The sequence below is a fragment of the Boleophthalmus pectinirostris genome, unplaced genomic scaffold, assembly GCF_026225935.1.
Source record: "Boleophthalmus pectinirostris isolate CB_2022bp ecotype Guang Dong unplaced genomic scaffold, ASM2622593v1 HiC_scaffold_18, whole genome shotgun sequence".
Taxonomy (NCBI): Eukaryota; Metazoa; Chordata; class Actinopteri; order Gobiiformes; family Gobiidae; genus Boleophthalmus; species Boleophthalmus pectinirostris.
The window spans coordinates 27,909,237-27,935,804 of record NW_026571133.1 but is presented as its reverse complement, the minus strand read 5'-3'; the positions used below and the strand labels follow the sequence as shown (position 1 = coordinate 27,935,804).

At 38.8% G+C, this 26,568-nt stretch overlaps 1 protein-coding gene across 2 annotated transcripts in view; it reads right to left on the bottom strand.

Annotated features, from left to right (window-relative positions):
* Positions 1-11,334, bottom strand: part of LOC110160621 (astrotactin-2) — a 213,133-nt gene extending 201,799 nt beyond the window's left edge. For both annotated transcript variants that reach the window (XM_055153913.1, XM_055153914.1), the window contains exon 1: positions 10,950-11,334. In XM_055153913.1, the coding sequence (XP_055009888.1) occupies positions 10,950-11,334 (385 nt within the window). The remainder of the gene's footprint in view (positions 1-10,949) is intronic.
* Between the last annotated feature and the right edge of the window lie 15,234 nt (positions 11,335-26,568).

Here is a 26,568-nt window from a genome sequence, read left to right as displayed (position 1 = left end):
TTTTGACATTTTGATGTAATACCTCTGTCTGTTGGTATGTGTTTTAAAGTCTGCACAGTCCAGATAATGACTATAATTTTTTTTGTAGTCATGATTAGGGCCCGACCTATATATTGGTTGGCCGATATAATTGGCCGATATGGGCACCTGGAAACATATTGGCGATCAGCCGATCTTGCTGAAAATCTTGCCGATATTTCACATGGGCATGTTATACCTCATTATAAAGTTTAGACTCTCTACATTATGTTCATTTAATCCATTTTACAGACAGATAAATGTCCTAATATGTGGCTCCACATCAGTATTTATCTGCGGACTAATGTGTCTGTGTCTGTGTCCATACTGTCGCTGAACACACCCTCAGAGTCACGTCACTCACGTGCACTTGTTTACACCCGCAGAAATAGAGCCAAACACTGAGATTATATTCTTTTTACAGACAATTGGTTTGAGTCTGGATTAAAAGGACATTTATTAGTGCAGACTTGTGATGTGAGGAGGAGCCTGTGTGAGCGGTGAGTGTTGGAAATATGTCAACTTTGAAGCTAGTTTTGGGTCTTTCTCATTGGTTAACGATTAGCTGCTGTAGCTCCAACACATGAACAGGCTGTTTTCTATTGGCCTATTGTAAAGTGACTATATTGGCCGTATATATGTTACTGGACCTGCATTGATACGTAAATGAGCTGTGAATAGAGGTGTGAATGATAACATTTACGCATATAATTAATTACCGCAACGGGCAGCATTTACGGCCCTAAGAGCCAGGTCTTTGAAGCGAACAACGGGAGCCTGCTCCTTATTGGGAGTCGTGTTATCTCTTTCTCTCACCCTCTCTCTTTCTTTTACTTTTTTTCTTTTCACGCCGTGTGCAGACTCGTAGTTTGACAGCGGCTGAAACTAGAAATATGCGTGTGCACAGGACAGGAAAAAAAACATGCATGTTTAGCTGTAGTTCAGCTTAAAATGAATCAACCAGGACTAATCTTAGGCTCGAGAGAGGGAGAGAGATAGAGACCGAGTCCCGACACTCAGTCCTAGTTCAATTCTGGTTTAGTCCTGTTTTACACATAGTTTAGATCTGTTTTAGTCTGGTTTAGTCCTTTTTCAGTCCAGATTTAGACCTGGTTCAGTTCTGGTTTAGTCCTGCTTGCAACAAAACAATCTGAAGAGCCGCTTGGGAGCCAAAAGAGCCAGCTGCTTTTAGTGAGCCGAGCCAAAAGAGCCGGTTCTCTAAAAAGAACTGGAATACCCATCACTAGTAGCTAGAATGTGATGCAAAAATGCCATTAAGCCAACCTACTGTCTGTAAATATGAGGTAAAGAGTCAGAATAACAATAAATATTGCCTAAATAAACCCAATTTAAAATCCACCAGAGCCAAACCTAAGTTTTTTAAACAATTCAACATTTAGAGTGAATTTTTACATCACTAAATATATCGGTGATTATATCGGCTATCGGCAGCTCCAACTTCCATTATATTGGTTTCATATCGGCCACAGCAAAATCCATATCGGTCGGGCTCTACTAAATATATTGGCGATTATATCGGCTATCGGCAGCTCCAACTCCCATTTTATCGGTATCATATCAGCCACAGCAAAATCCATATCGGTCGGGCCCTAGTCGTGATTACTTGACACTATGCAAGTATTGTAACTTTTTGGTTTCTTTTTTAAAGACAATACAGTAAAATGTATTTACCTTGTTGACATGTTTCGGCTGCTATCTGCAGTCCATCTTCAGAACTGTCACCGGTGCTGGTGGTGACGTGCTGTTGTTACTTCCTGTAACATGGTCAGCCTGATGGACTTGGCAGGTCACTCAGACTGACCACACCTCCAGTCGCCTGGTGTTCTCTGGAGGAGAGTGTCCCAGGTGTGTGAAAGGAAGAATGCTCCATCATGACGATTAATGTTGTCTGTGCCTCTTCTCTTGATTTCAGTGGCCTCCCTGATCCAGCGTTTGAACTTGTTGTTTTCTGAGCCAATGTCCCGTGCCCCGTCCCAATTCATAATGTGGTTATTTCTTTTACAGTGGTCTCGTATGGCGGATTATACCCTTACACTTTACTGTATCGTCTTTAAAAAAGAATCCAAGAAGTTAAAGAAGATAAGAAGAAGATAAAAGAAGATAAAACAAATAAACATCTGGTTTACTATGCAAGTATTTTGATATTCAGGTTTGGGAGTACCACAAAGATTTCCCCAGTTTAAATGCAAATCCCAGAGTATCAGTTAAATCAACCCAAGACTTTGACTGCCAAAATGTGACAAAGACAAGCATTTCAGATGATATTTCGCTCAACTTTTCACAAAAGGATGAAACCAACAATCAGTGATGAGTTTAAAGCTATGAAATACTGTTGGTTAGCTTAGAGTAGATTTTAAATGAGAGGTGGCATACGAGTGAACACAGACTGTATGTGTGAGAAAGTCAGAAATGCCTGCTGTAAGCTCTCGACACTTGTTTAATACTGTCACTTTGACGCATGAGTGCCTCTAACCACCCCGGTTTATCTAAAAGACTTCAATTTGTAGAACACTTTTGCAACAACAACTCATTTAAATTGAAGTTTGTACGAAGTTTTACTAAATGACTTCCTAACCTACATTTTCGAGAGTATGAGTAGCTACAGGCTTCCTTGAGAGTGCACATAAGTACTGGGCAGACGCCTCACCTGCCTGTGACCTCAAAGAGCATGCTCCACAGTGTTACCTCCTGAGGGTAATTGCTGTTAGATCAGAGCTAATCCAGCGCTCGACAAAATACTTGAAAAAAGGCAGAGTGTGTGCTGCACTCCTGTGAATAGGAAACAGTGTGAACTCCAGACACATACGAATGAGCTGCCCCTGGATCAGCATACAATGTGTGGCCTGACGCTGGGAGAAGTGCACGAAAAATCGAAAATCATCAAAACTTTTCACAGACAAAAATGAACCTTTTAGCAAGACGAGTAGACCAAATGTAGGTTAACAAATATGCAGGAAAAAAAGCTAGAAAAAGTAAATCTCCCCACTTTTCACAATGCAATTCTTACAGTGAGAGTTACTAAAAAAAAATCCAGTCTGCAACACAATTACCTGCACTTGGGCACAAAATAAATAAAATACAGATACATCAGCATAATTTAGTTCCTAATAAAGAATTAATATTGTGAAGTGCTGGGTATTTTCTATAAAACTATTGTAGTAGCATTAGAGTGCTATATGCATGTATTTATTTTCTTTTGCTTATTTTGAGGAAGAAAAAGAATTTGACATACTCATGGTAATTATTATTCAAATGGTCTGATATCAGTACTATATAAATGTGCCAGTAAATAGAAATATAGTTTTGTTGTTTACAGATTATTGGTTTGATGGATAAAATGTAAATGTATTGGCTTCTTGAAATATACTGTTGTGAAGATGTATTTGTTAAAAATTGTTAAGTAAAAAATAATAAATCATGTGCATATATCATTATATTGATACACTGTGATATACTTAAAATTGTGTAACACTTATATGGGATCATGAGGGACCCTGTGATTCACAGCCCTATAAATATAAATACGATATTGCAGTTACACCTGAATGGGTTGGCTTAAACATAATGCAGATGCAGATGTCAATGAAGGAGCAGTATATGTACATAAGAAGTGAAAGCAGTGGTGAGAAAAATATCTAACTGCAATTTTTCTGGGAAGTATAGCAATAGGATTCTTGTCACAAGTTCACATTTTAAAAGAGTCTGTCCAAATTGACAGAACTCTCATGCAAAAAGAAAATTACATTTCATAACATGTTTGAACTCTATAGGGATAGCAGTTCTTATGCAGAATAGGACATGGTATTTTGTTGTTTAGAGAAGGAAATTATAGTATTTCAAATATTGCAGCCTTTGCAAGTTGCTAATTGTGTCCATTTAAATAGCTTTTTTCATCCACCCAGTCAGAAGTGGAGTAGATCTCCAAGACAGTATGAAAACTCCCTTTGAAGAAATGTGCTGTACAAACACAGCAGTTCAAATACAAGGTTTACAGTCCTTTGTTGCAGAGATGGCTTCGAGCTGCGAGGCCTGGCATGTTCCCAAGGTGCATGGCAAATTCTGCAGGGAATCACATTTTATGGGGCTTAAACATTATTGTGGCAAGCTTATAAGAACAATGAGCCATTCTCTTCTTTAACTATACTGATGGGGTTTTTATACAATAGATTTTCAACACAAAATAATAGTACTTTTTAATGTCACCATGTGGTCTTATATTAGTTCTGATATGATGAATTTCATTGTAAAACTGCAAATAAATTTTGTGCTATTCAGATAAGTAAGTAGTTTCAGTACTAGTTGTATGATTGATTGCTTAATATCTGATGATTAATACTTTTAACAATCCTACTTTGTTATACCATAGATTTAAAAAGGAATATTAAACCAACTTATGTTATGAGCAATACAGTAAAAAAATATGTACCATAATTTAATCCTGCATTATCTATTCACAGTAATGAAACAAGCTACAAGAGTAAGGGCCTCCAGTGTAAAAGTCTGACATAGCACTAATCACCATGGGTCTAGTTCACATGACAAAGGGTGGAGGAAAAAGTCCAGGCTAGGAGGTTCTGATGAATGAATCCTTTTTGTCTCTTCATACATTTCTTAAACAGTAAATGACTAAAACATTTCTACATTTGAACTTTGACTTGTTGGCTACTTTGAACCTTGTCCTTTATGTAGTAGTTCTGTTAGCAAAGGGACAAAGGACTGTGACAAGAGCAGAGCTAAAGTCAAGGTTTGTGAACAATTCAACAGCAACAAGAGGGAGAAGCAGCACGAGGCAAAACACAGAAGGGGACGGGGCTTTCATCCTGTGTGTGATCTCCTATTCCGACCTGTCAAGCAATAGGGGACATTTACAGTGGGTCTGGAGTGTTTGAAGGCAAAGAGACAGCTGAAAAATGGGCTGGAATCCCAAGGAAGCAGATTCCCAGGAAGTGAATGAAAAATATATTTTACTGACACTTTGAGTCTCTGATGGTCTCAAAGTCTTTTCATTTCTTCCTCAGAATGAAGAACTGGAAAAGACATTTTGTAGACATCCAAATCGCCAAGAGTCATTTTTATTTTTATTTTAAAACATTTTTTCCCATTCCAAATCAACTCTGAGATTACTTTGAATGACCTCCCTGTTTTAAGTAATTTTCTAAAATGAATTCAATGGATAAATGAAAGATGGCCATTTTATTTTACAGGTCAGCCCTACAACTAACCAGACTGTACCCCGCCTATACGTCACAGTTGTTTGAACAAAATAGAGAAAAGGAAAACTTTGAAAAGTGACTTGCTTTGTGCATGTCTGTACTTTTCATCAGAGGTTTCTTGAGGTCAGAATATAACCCAGAGCGGTCCTTTCTGGGGTGCAGTGGCAGAGAGCAGGCACAGTGTGAGGGGTTAGCACTGCAGGTGTACAGTCAGGTCTATCACAACTGCAGTCAGATAAGCACCAATATGCACAGCAGAGGGAGAGCAGTGCAGTTTAGAGAATTTTAGATGCTCCACAACTTGGCCAGAGCAGTCAGAGGTGGGACATATATTTTTATGAGCAACAGAAAATCTTTAAGATCTTATAAGGTGAATTTTGATCATGCCAAGAATACCAAAGTCAAGTCATGCTCAACTATACCCTGTCAAAAAAAAACCTAAACTTTTATCATGATGAGGGATGAAACAAGAAAGTCATCCAGCTTCAACTGATCCCACATCAGCATGCACATGACAGCACAGTAGGATGTAGGCTGGCCCCATAATTAAAGGTGAAAAAGTGTATGTGAGCATAAATCTGTGGGCTTCCTTCATGTGACCTGCGTTATAAACAGTATTAGAATTGGAGGGAGTACTGCATGCCTCCGACCACATGGGGCCTTCTATTATGTGGACAGAGTGCCACCAAGGCCCCAAGGTTCAAAGAGAGCAACTAAATGGAATTGCTTTTATAAATCAGTGTCACATTATGCATTCAGCACACAGACTTAAACTACACTATAGCATGCAAGTACAATGCTCACAAATCTTAAGAGAATTCTTGTAAGTTGCTCTTTTTTACAAGGCACAATTTTTATATGCACCATGTGTAGTTTTAAAGTTCAGAATGACACCTTTAGAACAAGTGTCTACGAAGGCAACTGGCAGAGAATAAGCACTTTTCAAGCTGAAACTAATGTATAAAACAAAGTCTTCAACTTAAGGAAAATATACTTTTTGCAGTTAAAGCCTATATTATGACATTTTCTGATCTATGTTATAATGTTGTTTCCTCATCACAAACATATCTGTGTTTTGTTTCATTCATTGCTCCACTGTGTTTTAAAGTCCATACACCTTCATTAGAATCATTTGGATAATTTCAACCCTGGAATTTCCAGTCTCTATTGAACTATAAGTAAAAAGTGAACTTGAAAACCACCATTTCATGACATCACAAGATGGGACAGAGCAGTTTGAGCTTTAGAGACATAGACAGACTAATAATAAAGGCAAGGATTACTCAAACTTGTGCAAATGAAACAAAAGGCAACTCCGGGTCTGTTTTTGAGAAGGCATTTGGCTAAAATACAGCTTTCACACAAGTCAATTATGCCTAGTGTAGGACAATTAATATATTTAGGAAATGGTTAATATTTGGTGCAGGGAATAAAGATATTAACTTAAAGCTGGGTTATGTTTTCTTCTTTTTTTTTTTTTTTGTAAATGCGAAAATGCTTTTCCCTAAAGAGGACATAGTCATTTTGTGACAAAATGGAACTATCTCAAGTAAACGTCAAAAGCAGGGCTCTGATTGGCTGCACTTGGGCAGTCAACCCCAGTCTTACTTCACTATTTTAAAGCATGCAACTGAAAATGAACACACGTGGAATGATGTGCTAAAGGGTTTGGGAGAGCCAGGGCCAAGTTACATAGATTAAAATGACTTACTGATTCTGCAATGTGAAATCTGTTACATCAGCTTTGAAGGATGTGCTACAGTTTTTAATTCTTCACCTTATGGTTTTGATGTGACTTGGTATTAGAAAAGGAAAGAGAAGAAAGAAGAAAGCTATGCCACCTAGGAGAATGTGATAAAATCTTCCGAGCTAAATAAAACGTAGAGTGAGCTGGTGCAGGAGGAAGATTTAAGCCAACAGTCCAATAAGTGAAGCAAAGCAATACAATTGAAGTAGTTAAGTGCCTTGAGGTTTGCAAAAACGTAGGCTGCTAATGAGGTGTTTACAGAGTCAGCCATGTTGCTCAACATATTGATTCCCTCCATGTCCCTCAGCATCACTTCAGTGAGAACATTTGGTATGATTCACAGGGACACGAAAACATGACAACAGGCAGAAATGTGGTATATTCAAATTAAATACAAAAGCAGAAAATATGTTCAAATACAGTGAGCAAATCAACTTGTGGGTCAAATAACAATCCTAAGTGTCTGTAAACAGGTAAATGAATAAAGCTGCATCAAAAAGGACATCCAGCCACCTACTACATCATTATCATCATCATTAATATCTTCATCAATAGATGGAATTAGGTGAAACCTGGCAATAATTAAAAAGTATCTCAGATCAGTGCTCGGTCTAACCACATAATCAAAGTTTGTTGTTAGGTAAGCTTGTCACAAAAACAAGTTTTGAAGCACAATATATTGCAACAGAGAAATATTATGATAAACTGTAATATTAAATAATATAAAAAAATGATGCCAGTGACACAAAGCAGTAAAACAAATTTTAAATAAACAGATTAAATGATTAAAAAGCCAAAGCCAGTAAATGTCAGACTGAACCAATAATTTACCCATAGAAGTTATTTATTTTCCTCTCAACAGCTCAACTCTTACATTTATTACATAAAAAAATGGCACAAATATCACTACTGTAAAGAAAACGTAACCATGATAAATACTGATTACAAAATATATTGTTCCAGGCAGCTATTGTACATTGAACAATAAGTTGATGTAGTAATTGTGGTGACACATCTATTGTTAGGTTACCTGGTTTAAAATCTTGAAATAAATATTGTACTCGCTACATATAGGATAAAAAAGATTTACTGTAGCTGCCCAGGAAAGAAAAGGAAGTACAACAAAAGGAGATGATGATGTGCACTTTCACTGCATGGTAATAAAACGAAAAAGTTTGAAAGGCAAAAAAAAAAAAAAAAAAGAACCATGCATTTCCTGGCCGCTGCCCTTTCGGCTCATTTATTCTCCATGACACTGGGAGTCATAAATCAAAGCTGAACTGTCAGCTCTGCGGGGGGCACACAGACGGTCGTGTATCCTGCTTTTTTTATAACCTTTGACAGTCTTTTGACAAACCAATCAGATATCTCCAACCCAAAACGCAAGGCCATCTTAAACATATATGGTCAATAAAACATTTACACAGTTTGCTCCATTTAAGACTCATGTAGTGGTCGGTCTAATGACTGGCTACACACACTACATGACTCTTTCATTGAAGATTCAGGGCCAGCAACATATAGGGAAGAGAAAACATTCAGCAGCACTGTCTACATGAAAGAAGTCAGTGTACACCAGTATACCATGTTTACTGTCTGTTTACTACACAAATATTTGCATTTGATATCTGCCAAAGCTAAGAAGCTCAAGATTGATATCGTAATTAAATAGAAAAACTACACCACAGAAATGAAATATTACAAACTAGACTGCAGAGTACCTTTTCCGAAAAATATTAATGATGCTGGGATAATAGATAACTTGATAAATAGTGAAATGCACTGAGTACCACTTCATTATTGTTGACAATCAACTTTGCAATGAAGGTCAAGTTTTTCTTTTCTTTTTTTATTGTTGAGTGTAGACATATCATACTGGGTCCATATTGCACTCTTTTCTAATTTTCTAATGTTGTTTCCTCATCAAAAACATACCTGCTGTTGTTTTGTTTTGTTTCATTCAGACATGTTAAACCACAAATCCTGCACGTTTAGACTGAGTTCTTCTCTCAAACAGAAAACACTCTGTGCCACCTTGTGATCTCATGTAGTTATACAGGAAGCACACCTTAGAATAAATATTTGGATGATTTCAACCCTGGAATTTCAGATCTCTACAGAACAAAAGGTAAAAAGGTGTTAACTTGAAAACTACCTCTTCATTACACACAAGGTGGAACAGAACATTTTGAGCTTTAGAGGTGAAAACGGTATCATAATAAAAGGTTACTCAAAAATGTGTGAATGAAACAAAGTACAACGCCGGGTATGTTTTTGATGAAGTAAAAACATTCTAAAAAAAGCTCACAAGAGTTTTGCATAATATAGGACCTTTAAAAAGTAAATGACAAAAGTAAAAAAAAAATATTGCTTTAAACTAGGCTAAATGGAACTACAGAGCATGTTTGGTCCAGAAAACAATTAAGAACATTCTACCCCTCCCACAAATGCACGCAGCCAAGTACTGGCACGGCAAAGCAGCAAATTTGCTAGCTGGCTGACTGGGAGGACAGAGGGCCCTTTCTCACCAGTCAACGGCTGTCTTTAATGAGAATAGAAAGTGATTTACTAGCCTAATGCTCCAGTCCTCAGTCTGCCTCTGCTCTTTCAGCATCCAGTTTTGCCTGCACTCTTCACAGCTAGTGGATGAATCCGAGACTAGGCGAAAGGAGAAAAATAAAGGAGGAACTCAGGGCAGTGTCTGAAAACAGAAGTAATGAGACATGTAGTTGTGGATTCGCATACTCTTCTCGTCACTGTCTTCCTCAAGGTACTGTGTCTTCTTCTTTTATCACAACTCCCTACCATAGCACAGCACTCCACTTGCCCCCAAATGACTGGAAAAGTGCAGTACAACAAGTATAGCCTTTCACTTAACAACTCAAACTACTATTTTCTGAAGTAAAACACATAACTTGTACAACCCTTACACTGCCATTCACTTCTGCAGTAACAGCTCAAGTTTTTTCCATACGTACTTATCCAGTCAATAGTACTGTGGCCCAGAACCAATTTCAACGTGAGTGGTTTAGAGGCAATGTCACTCAGGGATTTTTCCAAGTCAACCTTCTTATAGAACTCTACAAAAGCCCTATTTGAGTTTAAAGATGCACTGCGTAACCTCTGGTAGAAGAGATGTTATTGCTTTATCTGGAATGTTCCACAGTATGGCATTAAAGACAAGCAGGTGATGTCATGGCTAAGTTACAGGTCACGTGCTTTGTTACGTTCACAGTAAGAGTGCATTTTTTCAGGTATGTTTTATCAATATAAATCTGAAACTTAATAACAGAAAAGTTAAAATGCCTCTCTGGAACATTCCAAGCTAAACAATATTTCCATGGAGACAAGAAAGCACACAGCTCACCTGAAAAACTACACAGTGCACCTTTAAGAATAAAAACACTGTACAGTAAGACACCGCAAAATTCCAAACATTTCAAATGCAAAACTATTGCAACTGGCACATCCACTGTTGGCACTGTGGCATAGTCTTATAGAACCCCCATTTCTGTCAAGACAAGTTAGGCTTAGTGTTCAAGTATGAGGGGGAAAAGGACCAATTTCATGCTATTTACAATATCAAATTGCTTTTCTTGATTGGGTGCTTGTTCTTTGGACATGCATGAAATAATCCTACTTTACAATAATTCAAGTCATAATCCGATACTGAAACACATTACGGGGAAGACAGAAGTGAGTGCGATGAGAAGTGAGAGAGGTATAAGCCATGTGGTCAACAGCAAGTATGGGCAGGGGAAAAGAGCACATGCTATTTTAGGCACTCCACCTGGATTATTGATTTACTGTGCCGAAGAAGGACTAACATGGAAAAAGTGGCGGCACTTTGGAAAGCAATCTTAGCAGACACGTGGTACGGCAGAGTGCACTGTCCGAAAGCGAGAGCTTTGTCTTGTGTGCATGGTAAAAACAGTCGTGTCAGATCTTACCGAGTGTAAAGTAAGGGAGAGCTGTGTTGTCGAGATCATCCATTACGGAGATTCGCCCGGGTATGTCAGTCCGAACGAATAAGAGGAGCCGGGACTCCCCCCCTCCTGCCCCGGCAGCGCCACCTGTCCCCCCAACACTTCCCCCTCCGCCGCCGACACCACTCCCGGGCGCTCCGCCGGTGAAGCTGAACTCGTTCTCCCGGAGCACAGGCAGAGTAGACACGGTGACGGTTTTGAGCTCGCACGGAGTCTCCGCGTCGCCCTCCTTGTCCCTGTCCTCGTCCGTAGACCCTACCCCCCTGGTGTTGGCCCGGACTAACCGCGTGGCTGTGACCAGGAGCCCAGCGAAAAGCACGCAGCCGAGGCGCAGCGCTATCCTCGCCATTCCGCTTCTCTGCTTTGAGTGGAGCTCATAAGCCTGTCCGTGCACTTATAGGCGAGTACAGTCGCAGCAAAAGGAGTCGCGTCCGTCCAGGAGGCGGCAGCACAGGTGTAGCGCTCTCACAATGGCATCTCTCCCGCGTCTGTACTCTGCACAGCTCCTCCGGGGCCACAGCAGACAACATCCAAGCACGTGTTCTCTTGGAGGAATAATATGACGTGGAGTTAACGCACTAAGCTTTTAGACAATGCCACGTAATTATTTTCCTATGTATATATATATAAATATTTATACTTTCATACTTGTTTCTTGTCGTGCAACTTAACAAATTCAGTGGGACTATATTTAAACCACAGCATCAGGGTGGCGTATAGGCTTATACACATTACAACTATGTTGGACTATGCTTATGTGAACTTTTTGAATCATACCAGGGCACTGAGTTGGACTCATTTGGCATTTATTTAGGTTGATTACTGGGATTTCAAGACATAAAACAGATTTTTATAATTGGTCGTTGAGAGAGCAAGCCTGTCAACATTTTGTTTGAGTAGGCAACTTCATTACTAGACTAAAAGTTTGCTGTAACAGGAAATACCTCGTATTTATGCCCTGCAGTGGAGTTTACCATGTGTGCAATACCTGTTTAAACATATAGTGTTTTATGCATATATTAAATGGATAATAAAATATGTAATGTGTGGAGCTCCTCCCACTATAATGTTAAAAGGGGCACAGTAATGCAGGATTTCATATTATTTCCAAAGCTTACACATTGTGTTGACATATTTGAATAACAAAAACAGAAAAGCATATTAATATTTGTGTGTGTAGCAGTCTGCATAAGTGCTGAAATATTCAAACAGGCCTTGGAGTATCCAGTCTCTGTGGTGCTGAAACATTCAGTGCCATGCCTGGACTACTCACTATTGTTTATACGCACCAAGGACCAGCGCTGATGTTTTTACACCGTGACCGACCCATGATTACACTGTCATTTTAGAAACAAATACTCCAACTACACTGATACCTTGACACACTGTTCTTTCATGATTTAAGTGCTGAATTATTACTGTGTGCTACCTGGAGCATACAAAAACAACAGCATATGGTCAACATTTTACATTACTTACCCCATATAATAAAACGTGCATTCATCAGTTTATTCTTTAGCTGATTTATGTCCCTAGTGGTGGTGAAAACAGAGCTTAATGAAAAGATTAGAATTAGACTGCATTTCTTAAATTTAAGATTCAATTCACATTTTACACACAAATGAGTGCACACTGAAATGGGACTTGGTGAACTAATCATATACGTTTTCAGAGTAATTGCTGCCTTTGCGATATGCTAATTATGAGCATTCAAAAAGCAAATTCAGTCTTATTAATCTTCCTGCCTTCGCTGTATCCTTTGTATGTGTTCAAATAATGTTTGATATTGTTACAGGCATTGTTAGGACAAAGAAAAGCAAAAACGAACTGAGCTGTCGCTGTCCGTGGTTCTGAAATACTTTGGATCCTCATATCCTGTACAACTGTACTTCCTCAATTGTCAGGTAAAACTTCAGCTTTAAAGTAGAACTCTGCTTAGTGTAATTTTAATTGATATGTAATTGTTTCTAATTGTTGCTGATATGTTTTTATTTGAACTCGTTATTGTGTTAACGGTACTATATTACACAAAATGAATTATTGTGAGCTTTAAGCCATGTTATAATGCTGTCACCCCCTCGGAAACATACCCAGAGTTGTGTTTTGTTTCACTCACATATGTTCAAGTTAACCTGCATTATTAGTCTATCCACATCTCCAAAGCTCAAAATGCTCTTTCCCACCTTGTGATGTCATGTAGTGGTAGTTTTCAAGTTTTCAGCTACAGGAGAGACACGGTAAAGGTGTATGGAGTTTAAAAACACAGTAAAAGCACTTCCTGTATTATTACCACATGACATCACAAGATGGAACAGAGTGTTTTCTGTTTGAGAGAAGAGCTTAGACTAAATATGCAGCATTTGTGTGTTAAACATGTAAGAATGAAACAAAACACAACTCCAGGTAGGTTTGTGATGAAGAAACAACATTATAACATTGATCAGAAAATAGCGTAATATGGGCCCTTTAAATGACATTTATTAAAAATGTCATGCTTTTGAAATCAAAACGGAAAGCCTTTTTTTATTTTGTTTTTGAAAATGGAGATTGATCACCATGACAAATAACTAAAAACTCAATTATCAGTATTTAATTTTTTCCCTTATTGCCGAGCGCGCATGTGTCCCTAGTTGACTCTTAAACTTCTCTGACTCTAATCAATGGTGTGAAAAAGCTGTCTTTAAAGTAAACACCTCTAAATGGCGGCGGCATCCATCAAGCCCTTTCAGTCATTTGCATTCTGCTGCCTCTGCCTTCGCCTTCTTGTTAATTTGACATTTTGGTTGGTGTGTCCGTCTGTCCGTCTGTCTGTCATGTTGATTGCCTGGTAAAGTAGCTGGTTACAAAGATTAGCCTAAAGGGCACACCTGACAGCCGCACTCTGCCCTGTGTGAAAGTGCTGACATCGTGCAGCGAGCTAATGGGGGACTGTGAGCATATGCGCTGTGTTAGGCGGACATGTTGGATTGTTATATGAGGGGAAAAAATTGCGACGTTGCAATATAAGATGTGTAAATGATGTTCCAAAAAAAATAAAAGGTGATGTGTGGAAAACTAATGGGTTAAGTAATAAATCGGTGCACAAATTGGATTGAATATACATAAGGATTTTGTAACTCAATGCACAAACCAAAAAAAAAAAGATCTGTGACAATATATACTTCATCCCATCACTATAGTTCAAATTAAATAACTATGAAACATGGGTAGCATCACTAATAGTTAACAGTTCAGTCCGTGTATAGATACTTACATGAGATAGGGCTGCATAAAATGTAGTAAACATATTCTTTCCTACATTAGACTTGCGATGGTCTTAGTTTAGTCTGTTTAAAAATTGACTCTTGTGAGTTTTAAGCCATGTTATGTTGCTAGCTCATCAAAAACATACCTGGAGTTTTGTGTTTTGTTTCATTCATATATTTGTGTAATCCTTTATTATTAGTCTGTCTACATCCCCAAAACTCAAAATGCTCTGTTTGACTTTGTGATGTCATGTAATGGTAGTTTTCAAGTTAATGACTACCTTTTACCCTCTGTTTAGTAGGAATTGGCAGTACCAGAGCTGAAATAATCCAAATGATCCTAGTGAAGATGTACAGAGTTCAAAAAATGCAGTAGAGCACTTTCTGTATTATCCCATGACATCAGAAGAAAGGAGTATTTCTGGTCTGAGAGAGGAATTCATCCTAAATATGCAGGGTTTGTGTGTTAAGCATGTGTGAATGAAACAAAATACAAATCCGGATATATTTTTTGATGAGGAAACAACATGATCAGAAAAAAATGCATAGTATGGGCCCTTTAAGTTGTATTTTAACACAGTTTAAAAGCAGACATGTACAGTTGTGTTGTTTAATTTATTGTGCCAAACAGTATATTCAAATACTGCACTAATATTAATAATCTCTCTAAAAAAACATAGTAAGCTAAATGTACTACTATGACGCAGCCTTATACTTCTGTCGAACTAAGCTGAAGTGTTATTAGGTCACAGAGAGCTTTTACACAGTCTGTGGTGGCTACATCATATTTATTGCTCAGGAAATTGGTTCAACCTGAAACCGAGGAAGCCTCCGACTGTTGCAGAATTGAATTTGATGAACAACAGGCTAATGTGTACTGCACCTGGACTCTGGTGCTTAAAGTGATTTGCGTGGCGTGATGTGCAGAGGGCCTGACCTCCTTCTCCTCTCTGCTTTCCTCTGCAGGATGTCTCAGTGCTGCTCCAGCTCGGCTAATGTTTGAACACTCCCTCTTGTGTCCCTTGTCCATGAGCTGTGCTGGAGTGTTTGTGATGAGTGGGGGTCGATTGAGTCATACAAGTTCATTACACTGAAACCTTTTTGCATTCAAAGTATCAAACACTGAGGGGAGTCAGGAGATATGTGCAGTGTAGGCTTTTCTTTTTCAGTTCTTTAACTCTTTTTTGTGGTAAATTTCATTAGCCAATGAAGGAACTATAGTACTAGTACAAGCCACAAGAGGTCAGTAAAGTAAATTGTAAAAATATAACAGCAGAGGGGTTAATATTAGAGCTTACCTAGTTACCTAGTTCTGAACAATATAACTTTCATATTTTTTTAATTTATTACATAATTATATTATTTATTTAATTTGTTAAAATCTATTTTTAAATTTATTACATAATTATTTATTTTTTTAATTTGTTAAAATCTATATAAGCTGAAGCCATGACTAACCTAGGGACTGTTAAGTGATCATTCTTACTTTGGTTATACTTCACCTTCTAGTTTTATTGGAAAAATAGATTTATGTTGGTTATTATTTAGCGTGAAACAGTTTTTGACATGTGTTTAATTAATGAGGAGCTTGAGAGTTTCTGCTGTTTGTGTCTCTGGAACTAAGCATTTGGAAGTCGGGATGGTGTAACGATGATCTCTGTATAGACTTAACTCCTGTCCTCCCTGGCCTGTCTCCTCTCACATGTACTGCGTAGAAGATGTAAGTGAGCATCTTCAGAGCTCTTCTTGACTCTTGACTGACTGGCAGCGCTCTCCCCACTACCTGCACTGCTACTGATTGGTTGAACTTATCTGGAGAGTGGCCCGCTTCTGCAGGTGTAAACAAAGAGAAAGTGGGTTACACCTGGAGGACATGCACACGTGGAGCAAGAGCATACGTGACAAATGGGTTTAGGGAATGCTGAGCTCACAGTTCCCACATATGCACTGAACTGCACCACACTGATAAGTAAAAATCTATTCTTGCACTATTATCAAGCCAGTGTGGGGCCTGGATCTTAAAGCGCCTATATTTATGCTATTTTCTGATTTATGTTATAATGTTGTTTACTCACCAGAAACATGCCTGGAGTTTTGTTTTGTTTCATTCACACATATTTAATACACAAATCCTGTATATTTAGGCAGAGTTTTTCTCTCAAAATAAAAACACACCATTCCACCTTGTGAGGTCACGTGATAATTCAGGGAGTGCTCCATTGTGTCAATCCACACACCTTCCCTAGAATCATTTGGATGGTCTGAACTAAAAGTAAAAGGTAGCTATGGACTTGAAAACTACCACTGCGTGACAGTGCAGGGTGGAAAAGAGCATTTTAAGATTTGGAGATGTAAACAGACTTTAATAAACCAGGATCACTCAAATCACAACTCTATTTATGTTTTTGATTAGGTAATAATGTTCTAACATGACTTAAAGCTCACAATAATCCATTTGTGTGTACTGTATATATAGGACCTTTAATTAGCTTTAAAAAACCAAAAAAAAAAAACTAGTCAAATGTAGTAATAAGTAATACATGTGTTTTTGCCTGAGAAACTGCCTTCTCCTTGGTGTGTGGAAATATGAGGTAGAGTTTGCAGCAGCATCAGCCCAATGTTCAGCAAACAGTGTCTGCTTCTGTTCTTGACCTCCTCAGAGGACAAGGCAATTTACTATTTATACCCAAATAAAATATGAACACTTCTCCAACTGAAGCACAAGTATAGATAGCATGTCTATGTCTTGAGGTATCATCCTTTGAAAATAAAACAAACTTTTGGATAAACAAGACAAACTCAAAATTTAAAATGGAAGTTTCTAAACAAATGCAAGGTATAAAAAATAAATGTAAATATTTGCAATACAATATTTAATGACAAAAGCCACACAAGAAGAAAGCATATTTCATATTTTAAAGTCCTATGTTATACAATATTGATTCTTGTGAGCTTTAAGACTTTTATTGTGCTGTTACCTCAAAAACATACCTGGAGTTGTGTTTTTTGTTTGTTTGTTTTTTCATTCACACACATTTGAATGAGCTCAAAACTCTAAATGCTCAAGTAAATGACTACCTTTATTGAAAACATCCAAATAATTATAGTAAAAGTGTATGGAGTTTAAAAACACAGCAGAGCACTTCCTGTATTACCACATGACATCACAAGGTAGGACAGAGTGTATTCAGTTTGAGGGAAGCACTCAGCCTAAATATGTAGGGTTTGTGCGTTATTTAAAAAAAAAAAAAAAAAAGTGTGGATGAAACAAAACACAACTGAAGGTCTGTTTTTGATGACACAGATTTTTTTCTTTTTTTTTAAACAATGTAATATCATCCTTTCAAAATGTTTGTGTTTCATTTTCATTTACTTACAAAATTATGTACAAATAAGTTTATATGGATCCAATAAAGAATACTAAAATAAAAAGATAATTTTGCATGGCTAAACAAATGTTAAGGTCATACTGGACAAGTACTTCAGTCGTGCATTCATATCAACAGTGACCACCACAATACTGCATAGTCAGCATCGGTGTGTTTACATGCACATATAAGTGATGGATAGTCTTCCTTGTATTGTATCTCAAACCTTTGCATAATCTCTCCATATGTTCCTGTGTTGTCGTAGAAACAGGTCTGGACTGCGGGGACTTGTGTTTTATGGTGCTGCAGTGGAATCATGATTTTGATTCATTTCCTTGTTGGTGTGGGATGTTATCATTCAGGGCCATGTCCCAGCTAGCTCATCGACAGTCACACAGCTCGGTGACAAACTCCCACCATTACAAAACCTACCTCCGGATGACCCTCCCCTCAGCACCACTCTCCGCCCGGCCCACCATCACTCCTGCACTCAGAGTTGCCAGGTCAGCTGTCGTCCCCCATTCCGGGCCAGAGAATCACCCATCCGTTACCTAGTGTAGCTGCAGCTGATGGACGGGGAGGTGGGACAGCCAGGCAAGGTCACCACAATGGGATCCAAGCTCATTACTCTGGCCTCGCGTGGTGCAGTTTCTTCCCATTATGCTCCCGAACAAACCCCGCCCATCTCAATCTGTCGTAGCTCCAGATTTAAGAGGCTCATTTGAAACCAAACAAATCAATCAAGTTCTTTAGAAAAATAAATGCATACAGAAGAATTTTATTAAGCTCTTAAAAATATATATATCTCATGTGTTTACTATTTATGAAAATACCTTAAAGGGTGTGTTAGTGGAACTTAAGTAATCCTGTTTTAATGTGTACTACTTACCTTTCCAGTCTTTCATTAGGCCCGAGCCCCGACAGGGCGTAGGGCCTATTGCTTCCGCTCAGCGGAGCGAATGGGGAGCGACGTGCGCATGTCCGAATGCGACAAGACGACATGCAACTATGTCCACGGTCGCCCCCGGCACGAACAGCAGTATCCAGTAACCCACGCCAAGGCCTGGCTCATATTTACTACTGCTAAAATGAATGGAAGTCAATGGGAAGGTCAGAGGTTGACCCCGATGAGATGGTCCAGACGCGCCCGTCACTCACCAATGACCCCACGGTGACGTGGGGAAGGTCGAGAGCTTTCAAAAAACGTATAATATGTTGTTCTAATGTTTTCGGATATATTGTTTTTGCTAAAATTTTTATTATTATTATTTTATTTTATTATTCTTCTGCTCTTTGAGCTCTAATTTGACCCCCTAAACACGTTCAAAAACTCACCAAACTTGGCAACATATTCAGAAGTGGCGAAAAATTCTATAAAATATAGGTTTCGTGCACGGGCATAAAAAAATGGCGACACAGCGCCACCTGGAAAATGCAAAAATTTCGCGCCTATGGGAGATATCCCGGTCAACTTTGTCGTAGAGCCACGGAATTCGGTACACACATTCGTCATGTCAAGACAAACAAAAAATATTATTATGGCCACGCCCCCTGACACACCAGAAGGCGGCCATCTTGGATTGAAATTTGAGTCCGCGTTTTCGCTGATGTTGCGTTTGAACGAACTCCTCTGAAGGCGCTTCACCCACAGGGCTGAAAATCACCGTACATCATCTAGACAAGTGGAACATCTAAAGTTAGCTGATTTTTTTTTGATAACTGTCACGGTTTACGTGCGGCGAAGCCGCAAAATTTGGTCAAAATTTCACCTAATTTCAAGGTGACATTATTTGCTCCTGTTCACACAGACTTAGTTCGATTGTGCTGAAATTTGAATCACTAATGTGTGATCTCAGTCTGAATATAATACACTATAAAACATATGAAAAGTGAACACTATAGCGCCCCCTACCATAGACATGAAACGTCAACATTGTCGGATCTGCACCAAATTTGGGAATTACATTTTATGCATGATTACGAGTAAAAAAGTATATTATGGACATGGGGAATTTTTCACTGTTGGCCAGCAGGGGCGCAAAGACTCTAAAATTTGGGGCCTATGGGAGACGTCCCGGTCAACTTTGTCGTAGAGCCATGAAATTCGGTACACAGATTCGTCATGTGAAGACAAACAAAAAAATTTATTATGGCCACGCCCCCTGACAAACCAGAAGGCGGCCATCTTGGATTGAAATTTGAGTCCGCGTTTTCGCTGACGTTGTGTTTGAACGAACTCCTCTGAAGGCGCTTCGCCCACAGGGCTGAAAATCACCGTACATCATCTAGACAAGTGGAACATCTAAAGTTAGCTGATTTTTTTTGATAACTGTCACGGTTTACGTGCGGCGAAGCTGCAAAATTTGGTCAAAGTTTTGGCGAATTTCAAGGTGACATTATTTGCTCCTGTTCTTACAGACTTAGTCCGATCGTGTTGAAATTTGAATCACTGATGTGTGATCTCAGTCTGAATATAATACACTATAAAACATATGAAAAAACACTATAGCGCCCCCTACCATAGACATGAAACGTCAACATTGTCGGATCTGCACCAAATTTGGGAATTAAACTCTATGCATGATTACGAGTAAAAAAGTATAATATGGACATGGGGAATTTTTCACTGTTGGCCAGCAGGGGCGCAATTATTCCTCCAAAAAACATAAAATAATATATTACACGCACATGCGTAGTCCGATCATGCTGAAATTTGAATCACTAATGCGTGATCTCAACCTGAATATAATACACTATAAAACATATGAAAAGTGAACACTATAGCGCCCCCTACCATAGACATGAAATGTCAACATTGTCGGATTTGTACCAAATTTGGGAATTCAGTTCTATTAATGACTAGAAGAAAAAACATATATTACTGACATGGGAATTTTTCAAGGTTGGCCAGCAGGGGGCGCAAAGAACATTTAAAGGCGTACTATGTCATTTTGCCATTTGCAGGCACAGAGTTTGCGGGCACGGCGTTTAGGGTATGGTGTTGGTAGGTCGCACGATTTGCGGGTGCGCCGTTCACGGGCACGGTGTTTGCGGGCGCGGCGGGCGAGGGCCGTTCGACGCCGCTTGCGGCTTTAATTGAGCTTGTTGTTGCTCATTAAAAGTGCACCGTGTAACTTTTCTGGAATGCGGTGTTAGGCACATGCTTGTCCCCATGGAGCTGTTATGAAATAGAATGATATGAAATTAAATCTTTATGTATATATGTTTATAGGTGATGCCTGCCACCGGGTTACATGTCAGATCTGTGGAGGACTAGCCCCACTCAAGGTATTTTTACCAATAAAATCACCCAAAATTTAATGAATGCAAGATAGATACATTTCATTTCATACTATTGAACATTCCAGGAAATGGACACATGGACCAGAAAAGTTACATAATACACCTTTAAAACAACAAACAATTTCAGTTTCATCACCTTGTTCCAGGTTGATTTTTGCCCATATTTGCTTTCCACTGTCATTCATTTTATGCAATGTCTAGACTCTTTTTGTATAACTTTTTTTTTGGCACATCTCCCTGCATGGACAGAGATGATTTTGAAAAGTTGTTATAGCACAAGGGAACATTGTGCCAATAACAAAGTATAATAACATCCACACAGGGTGTAATTTTAGCTCATTACTCAGCAATGGAAGACTTCAGCATTCACAGTCCAAATCATCATGCCCATTACTGCTCTAATTCAACTTATTTTGTCTAGAAAATAAAGTGTTCAGACATTTGCAACTTCCATTATGTTTTTGATTATAAAGTCGGAGTGAACAGGGACCTGGTTTTTCTCCCTGCCAATGTCTTATGTAAATCACTGTTTTTCATGGTTGAGGAAGGTCCATTTTCGGTGTTTTCTTTGTAATTGCTGCTCATAACAGTCTGCGTCTGAACCATTACAGCTACCACAGCGTGACCATTTTATTCACTTAAGACTTTTCTTTCACCAATATTAAAATATGTTGAGGGTATAGACCTAGAAACCTGAAAACATCACAGTGTCCTCTATTTTTCCTTTCTTCTTTTTTTTCTCTTTTGCTTAATAGAGCACAAACACATAAAGGCATCACATAATTTGCCCTTTTCATTCCCCAGAATAAACTGAAATTAACTCATCTATAAAATGCCATGTTAAACTCAAAGAGGTGAATGTTTGTTGCCTGGGATCCAGAATATACACTTCTTTAATCCTTTATGAAGATGTGAATCTGGTCACCACTGAATCTTTCCATTTTCAAAGCGGTGTGATTGACAGGTGGGTTAACCAATCAGGGACATGCATGGTCCATCTTATCGTAAAAAATAAAGGAAAAAAAATATCACAGGGGACCGAAAAACAAACTAACGAATTTCTGCAGAATTAATGAGTGATGAACTAAACTGTTAATTTGAGATGAGATAAATTAAAATGTATTTGTAAATGATATATAACCAATGAACTCCTTCATTACACTTGGCCAATAAGTACAGTTACAAGCCAAAAAATAAATAAAAATACTCAAGTAAAAGCACTTTGTGTACTCCCTCTGTGGTTCCAGTAGGATCCATTTATCAAGTAAAAGTACTAAAGTAACAGTACTGTAGTAATATTAGTAGTAGCAAAATGTTTGTTTTTTTTTGTTTTGTTTTTTTAAGATTTTGAGAACCATAAACAAAACAAAAATGTTGTTAACTTGAAAAAAAAATTTTACTGAATTTTGGTCAACTGAAGCAAATCAATATCTTGATTTATTATTTTTAAATATGTGTTTGCTCAAACCCACTCTTTTATTCCAAACCTTTCACCAGGAACATGCTAAAACAAATAACCCCCCTTTGGCCATTTCAGTTCTCAAACCCTTAACAAAGTACTTTTACCTGCGTACTTTGTTATTTTACACCATTGATTCTGTCTTGCTGAAAGATACAAGGAATGTGAAAGTTTTCTAAGAGGCCTGACCCCAGACACATTATTTTGTTCTTTGTTCTTCCTGGGTTATGCACAGACCCCTAATGGGAGACAGTGGCACCCTTCTTGGATGGATTATAGTTCAAAGCACACGATAGCTTCTAATACAGTAGGGATTATTATGGTTGGTTTATGCTCCTTTTCATGTGCTGGTAGTGTAGTATGTGTACAGCTGACATGTACACACACACTGCTACTAAAGGCTTCAGAACAATGAGGCACTTTCAAACAAGAAAAGGTTGTGTTCATTCTTTTAAAAAATATAAATAAATATGTTTTATTGGTGTCACTAGCTCAGTTGGTATATCCCCAGATCAGAACATTGGTGGTTCGTATACTGCTCTTGACATAAGCATCATTGGTTGAGCTGTCAGATCAACTGGCCCACAGGTTGGCGGTGCGATTCCAGCTCCCACAGATGTCGGTATGTCTTTGAGCAAGACACTTACCCATTTTGCCCCTAGTGTCTGCATATACTGGTGTGTGAATGTACGTCAACGGGTCTGGTTCCTTGATGTAAAGCGCTTTGAGTGCCTTGATGGTGGAAAATTGCTATACAAAAAATATGTCCATTTACCATGTTTTATTTTTACCCCAACAATTCAAACTGTATTTGATTTGAAATACTGTACACCAGGGGTCTCCAACCTATAGCTCAGGAGTTACCAGTAGCTCTCCACCCCCTTCCAAGTAGCTCGTCAAGGGGTTTTGAACTTACACATATTGTCTTCCATCCATCCATCCATTTTCTTCCGTTTATCCGGGGCCGGGTCACGGGGGCAGCAGTCTAACCAGGGACTCCCAAACTTCCTTCACCCCAGACACGTCCTCCAGCTCCTCCGGGGGAACCCCGAGGTGTTCCCAGGCCAGCCGAGAGACATAGTCCCTCCAGCGTGTCCTGGGTCTTCCCCGGGGCCTCCTCCCAGTGGGACATGCCCAGAACATCTCCAGAGGGAGGCGTCCAGGAGGCATCCGGAATAGATGCCCAGGCCACCTCAGCTGGCTCCTCTCGACGTGGAGGAGCCCCTCCTTGAACCGTCACCTTATCGTGGTGGAGGGGTTTGAGTGCCCGAATGATCCTGGGAGCTATGTTGTCGGGGGTTTCATGCCCCTGGTAGGGTCACCCAAGGCAAACAGGTCCTGGGGGACGGGTCAGACGAAGAACGGTTCAGAAGCCCCACATGATGAGTTCCAATCACAGGCCAATTACGTCGCCTGGAATGGCGTCACCGGGTCCCCACCCTGGAGCCAGGCCTGGGGTGGGTGCTCGAAGGCGAGCGTCTGGTGGCCGGGCCTTTTCCCATGGGGCCCGGCCGGGCACAGCCCAAACGAGCGACGTGGGCCGCCCTTCCGTGGGCCCACCACCTGTGGGAGGAGTCATATGGGGCTGGTGCAAAGAGATCTAGGTGGCAGTCGAAGGCGGGGGCCTCGACGACCAGATCTCCGGACATGGAGACTAGCTCTGGGGACATATTGTCTTGAATAACTCAAATGTGATGAATTAAATGCCTATTTGTTTTTACTGTAAATCCATCATTCATAAATAAATAATGGTTTATGTTTTACGTTTTCTTCTAACTGTACCCCATGTAAGTCTTTCCAAGGCTCTTATGTATACTTTATTTCTGTGATCGCTAAAATTAGTAGCTCTCTGGAATTGTCGTCTTGTAAAGGCAGCTCACCGGAGGAAAAAGGCTGTAGTCCCCTGCTATACACCAAACTTGATACATACTTTCTGAACTCAAATAATAACTGTGGATGCAGATAAACAGAACAGTACATCTCAATTACATACACAAGAGAGAGGAGAGAGAGGCTTGCACACACACAACATACACCACCATAGAGCAGGCATAATCCACGGGTGCAATGCTTAATGTGGCATGCATAATAACAAATATTAATGAACTTCAACAATAGTACTTGCTAGTTTTCTGTATGCTAAAGTCATTAAGTTATATTAAGTAGCTATGCATATTTTATCACTGTCCAACATAATTTTCAAGCAAAGTTCTCTGCATATATCACATGGAATACAGTATATACCAGACCATTCTTCTTGTTCCTAAATGCTGCTCAGTACAATATGGAGCTGTGATTAGGTTAGCAGACAATAAATTACCTGCCTCAGCCACTGCCAGACAGTCATAAATTGCCCAATATGGTTACACTACACAATTAGCAGGAGAAAAATGAATCAATATGTGCAATCAAATACAGGCCTTTAATCACTAACAGAAGTCTGCTTTGCGTCCTTTTAGCAGGCACTGTTGCAGAACTTGCTGTAAGAAGTACCTGATTGTACTTATTGTATGTGGGCCAAGTCATTTAGTACTTAGGGTGCAGGTTTTACTTCTTCTTTTTTTTTTATTGGAAATGACAGATGGTAGCACTAGTGTCATGGATCATGTAACTAAAGTATAAATTTGCTCTGCAGCTTTTACTTACTGTATGCCCTCAGGAGAGCATCAAGTAGGCTACAGCAAATCTTACTTGACTTGAACAAGAAGTAGCCTTGAGGTACTGTCCACTACTCCTGCTACTGATACTCCTAACAAAATATATGTTATTACTATAGCAACCATTTTGTTATAACTAAAGAATTGCAGTTCCAAGCATTTTAATCTGCACTCACTTCTATGACTGCAACAAATGTCAACTGCTAATATAAATACTGATACAAACATTTTTTCCCTTATACCTCAGTTTCTATGATACTGCTGGGTTAGTGAGAGACTTTACACATTCAGCCAACAGGGGGCAATGTTGCTCTGTGACACACTCCCTGTCAGTGTGAGATCTCATGCTGAACAAGCTCTAGGAGTGTGTGCAGTGGGAAGGCTGACAAACAAAATACAGCAAAACAAACGAATGAAATCACCGGAGGAAGTCTTGGATGGAACTCAAGGACTTCAGGCAGTTTGCTTTGAACCGATAAATCTGATTTTAGGGTAAAATTGTTCAATAATTAGGGAGTACAGTGAGGGGGCAGAGGTGCCAGGGAAAATATATCAATATTATAGTACCACATGACCCGCACTGGGGATCATAACCTAATGCTAAATCACTATTAAGTAACCATGTACACAATGCTGTATTTCATGATTTCACTCTGTTCTATTACAGGAAATATTTTGTGGTTTTAATGTCAGAATTCCCAACAAGGGCATTAAAATTTCTTTGTTTGATTTATTTATATCCAAATTTAATTTATTTGGCACATGTAGATTATTGTGTCTATGTATAATAATTATTCAAGCCAAGTAACATACATCTACAAGATTTATTCACTGCATATTGCATAATACAATATAATAGAAAACCGCTTATCTGAGTGATTTTGTCAGTGACCATCAACATTCATCATTGTTCTTTTTTAGTAATATTTGCTTATATTTTAGCAATCTTGCTATAACCTGGCCCAAACATATTATCTCTTAGTTTATTTAGTTAATACTGACCTACACTTACAAGACTAAAGTAAACATATATAAGGAAATTGCTTTACATAAGCATTTCTGCTCCATAGTTTTACTCAAATATATAGAATATATTCCAACATTTAACATACATTCAATGGTTAGTGCATACTGTGCAAAAACTTCAAAATAATGCATGCTGTATTCTGAACAGCAGAATTTGAATCAGTCTTCCTCAGCCTGTACGGGTCAGATGACAGACAATAATTTTATGAAGTGTCACTACAAAAAAAAAAAAATTAAAAATATGTCACTACAACAGGGCTGTCAAACTCAAATTGACAGAGGGCCAAAATTAAAAACTGGGACTAAGTCGTGGGCCAAACTAAATATTTAACAATTTAAACAACATCTGTATGTTTTCTCTTCTTGAGAGATATGTAACGTCAAACCTTTTCTTATTAAAATAAATGTTTAATAATAGTTTTGCTTAAACATTGAATCCAGAACAAGGATAATATAAAATAATAACAACATTTTAAATAAATAATGTCTCTATAGCCTAGCTGTACATGTTTGATATGATCTCGC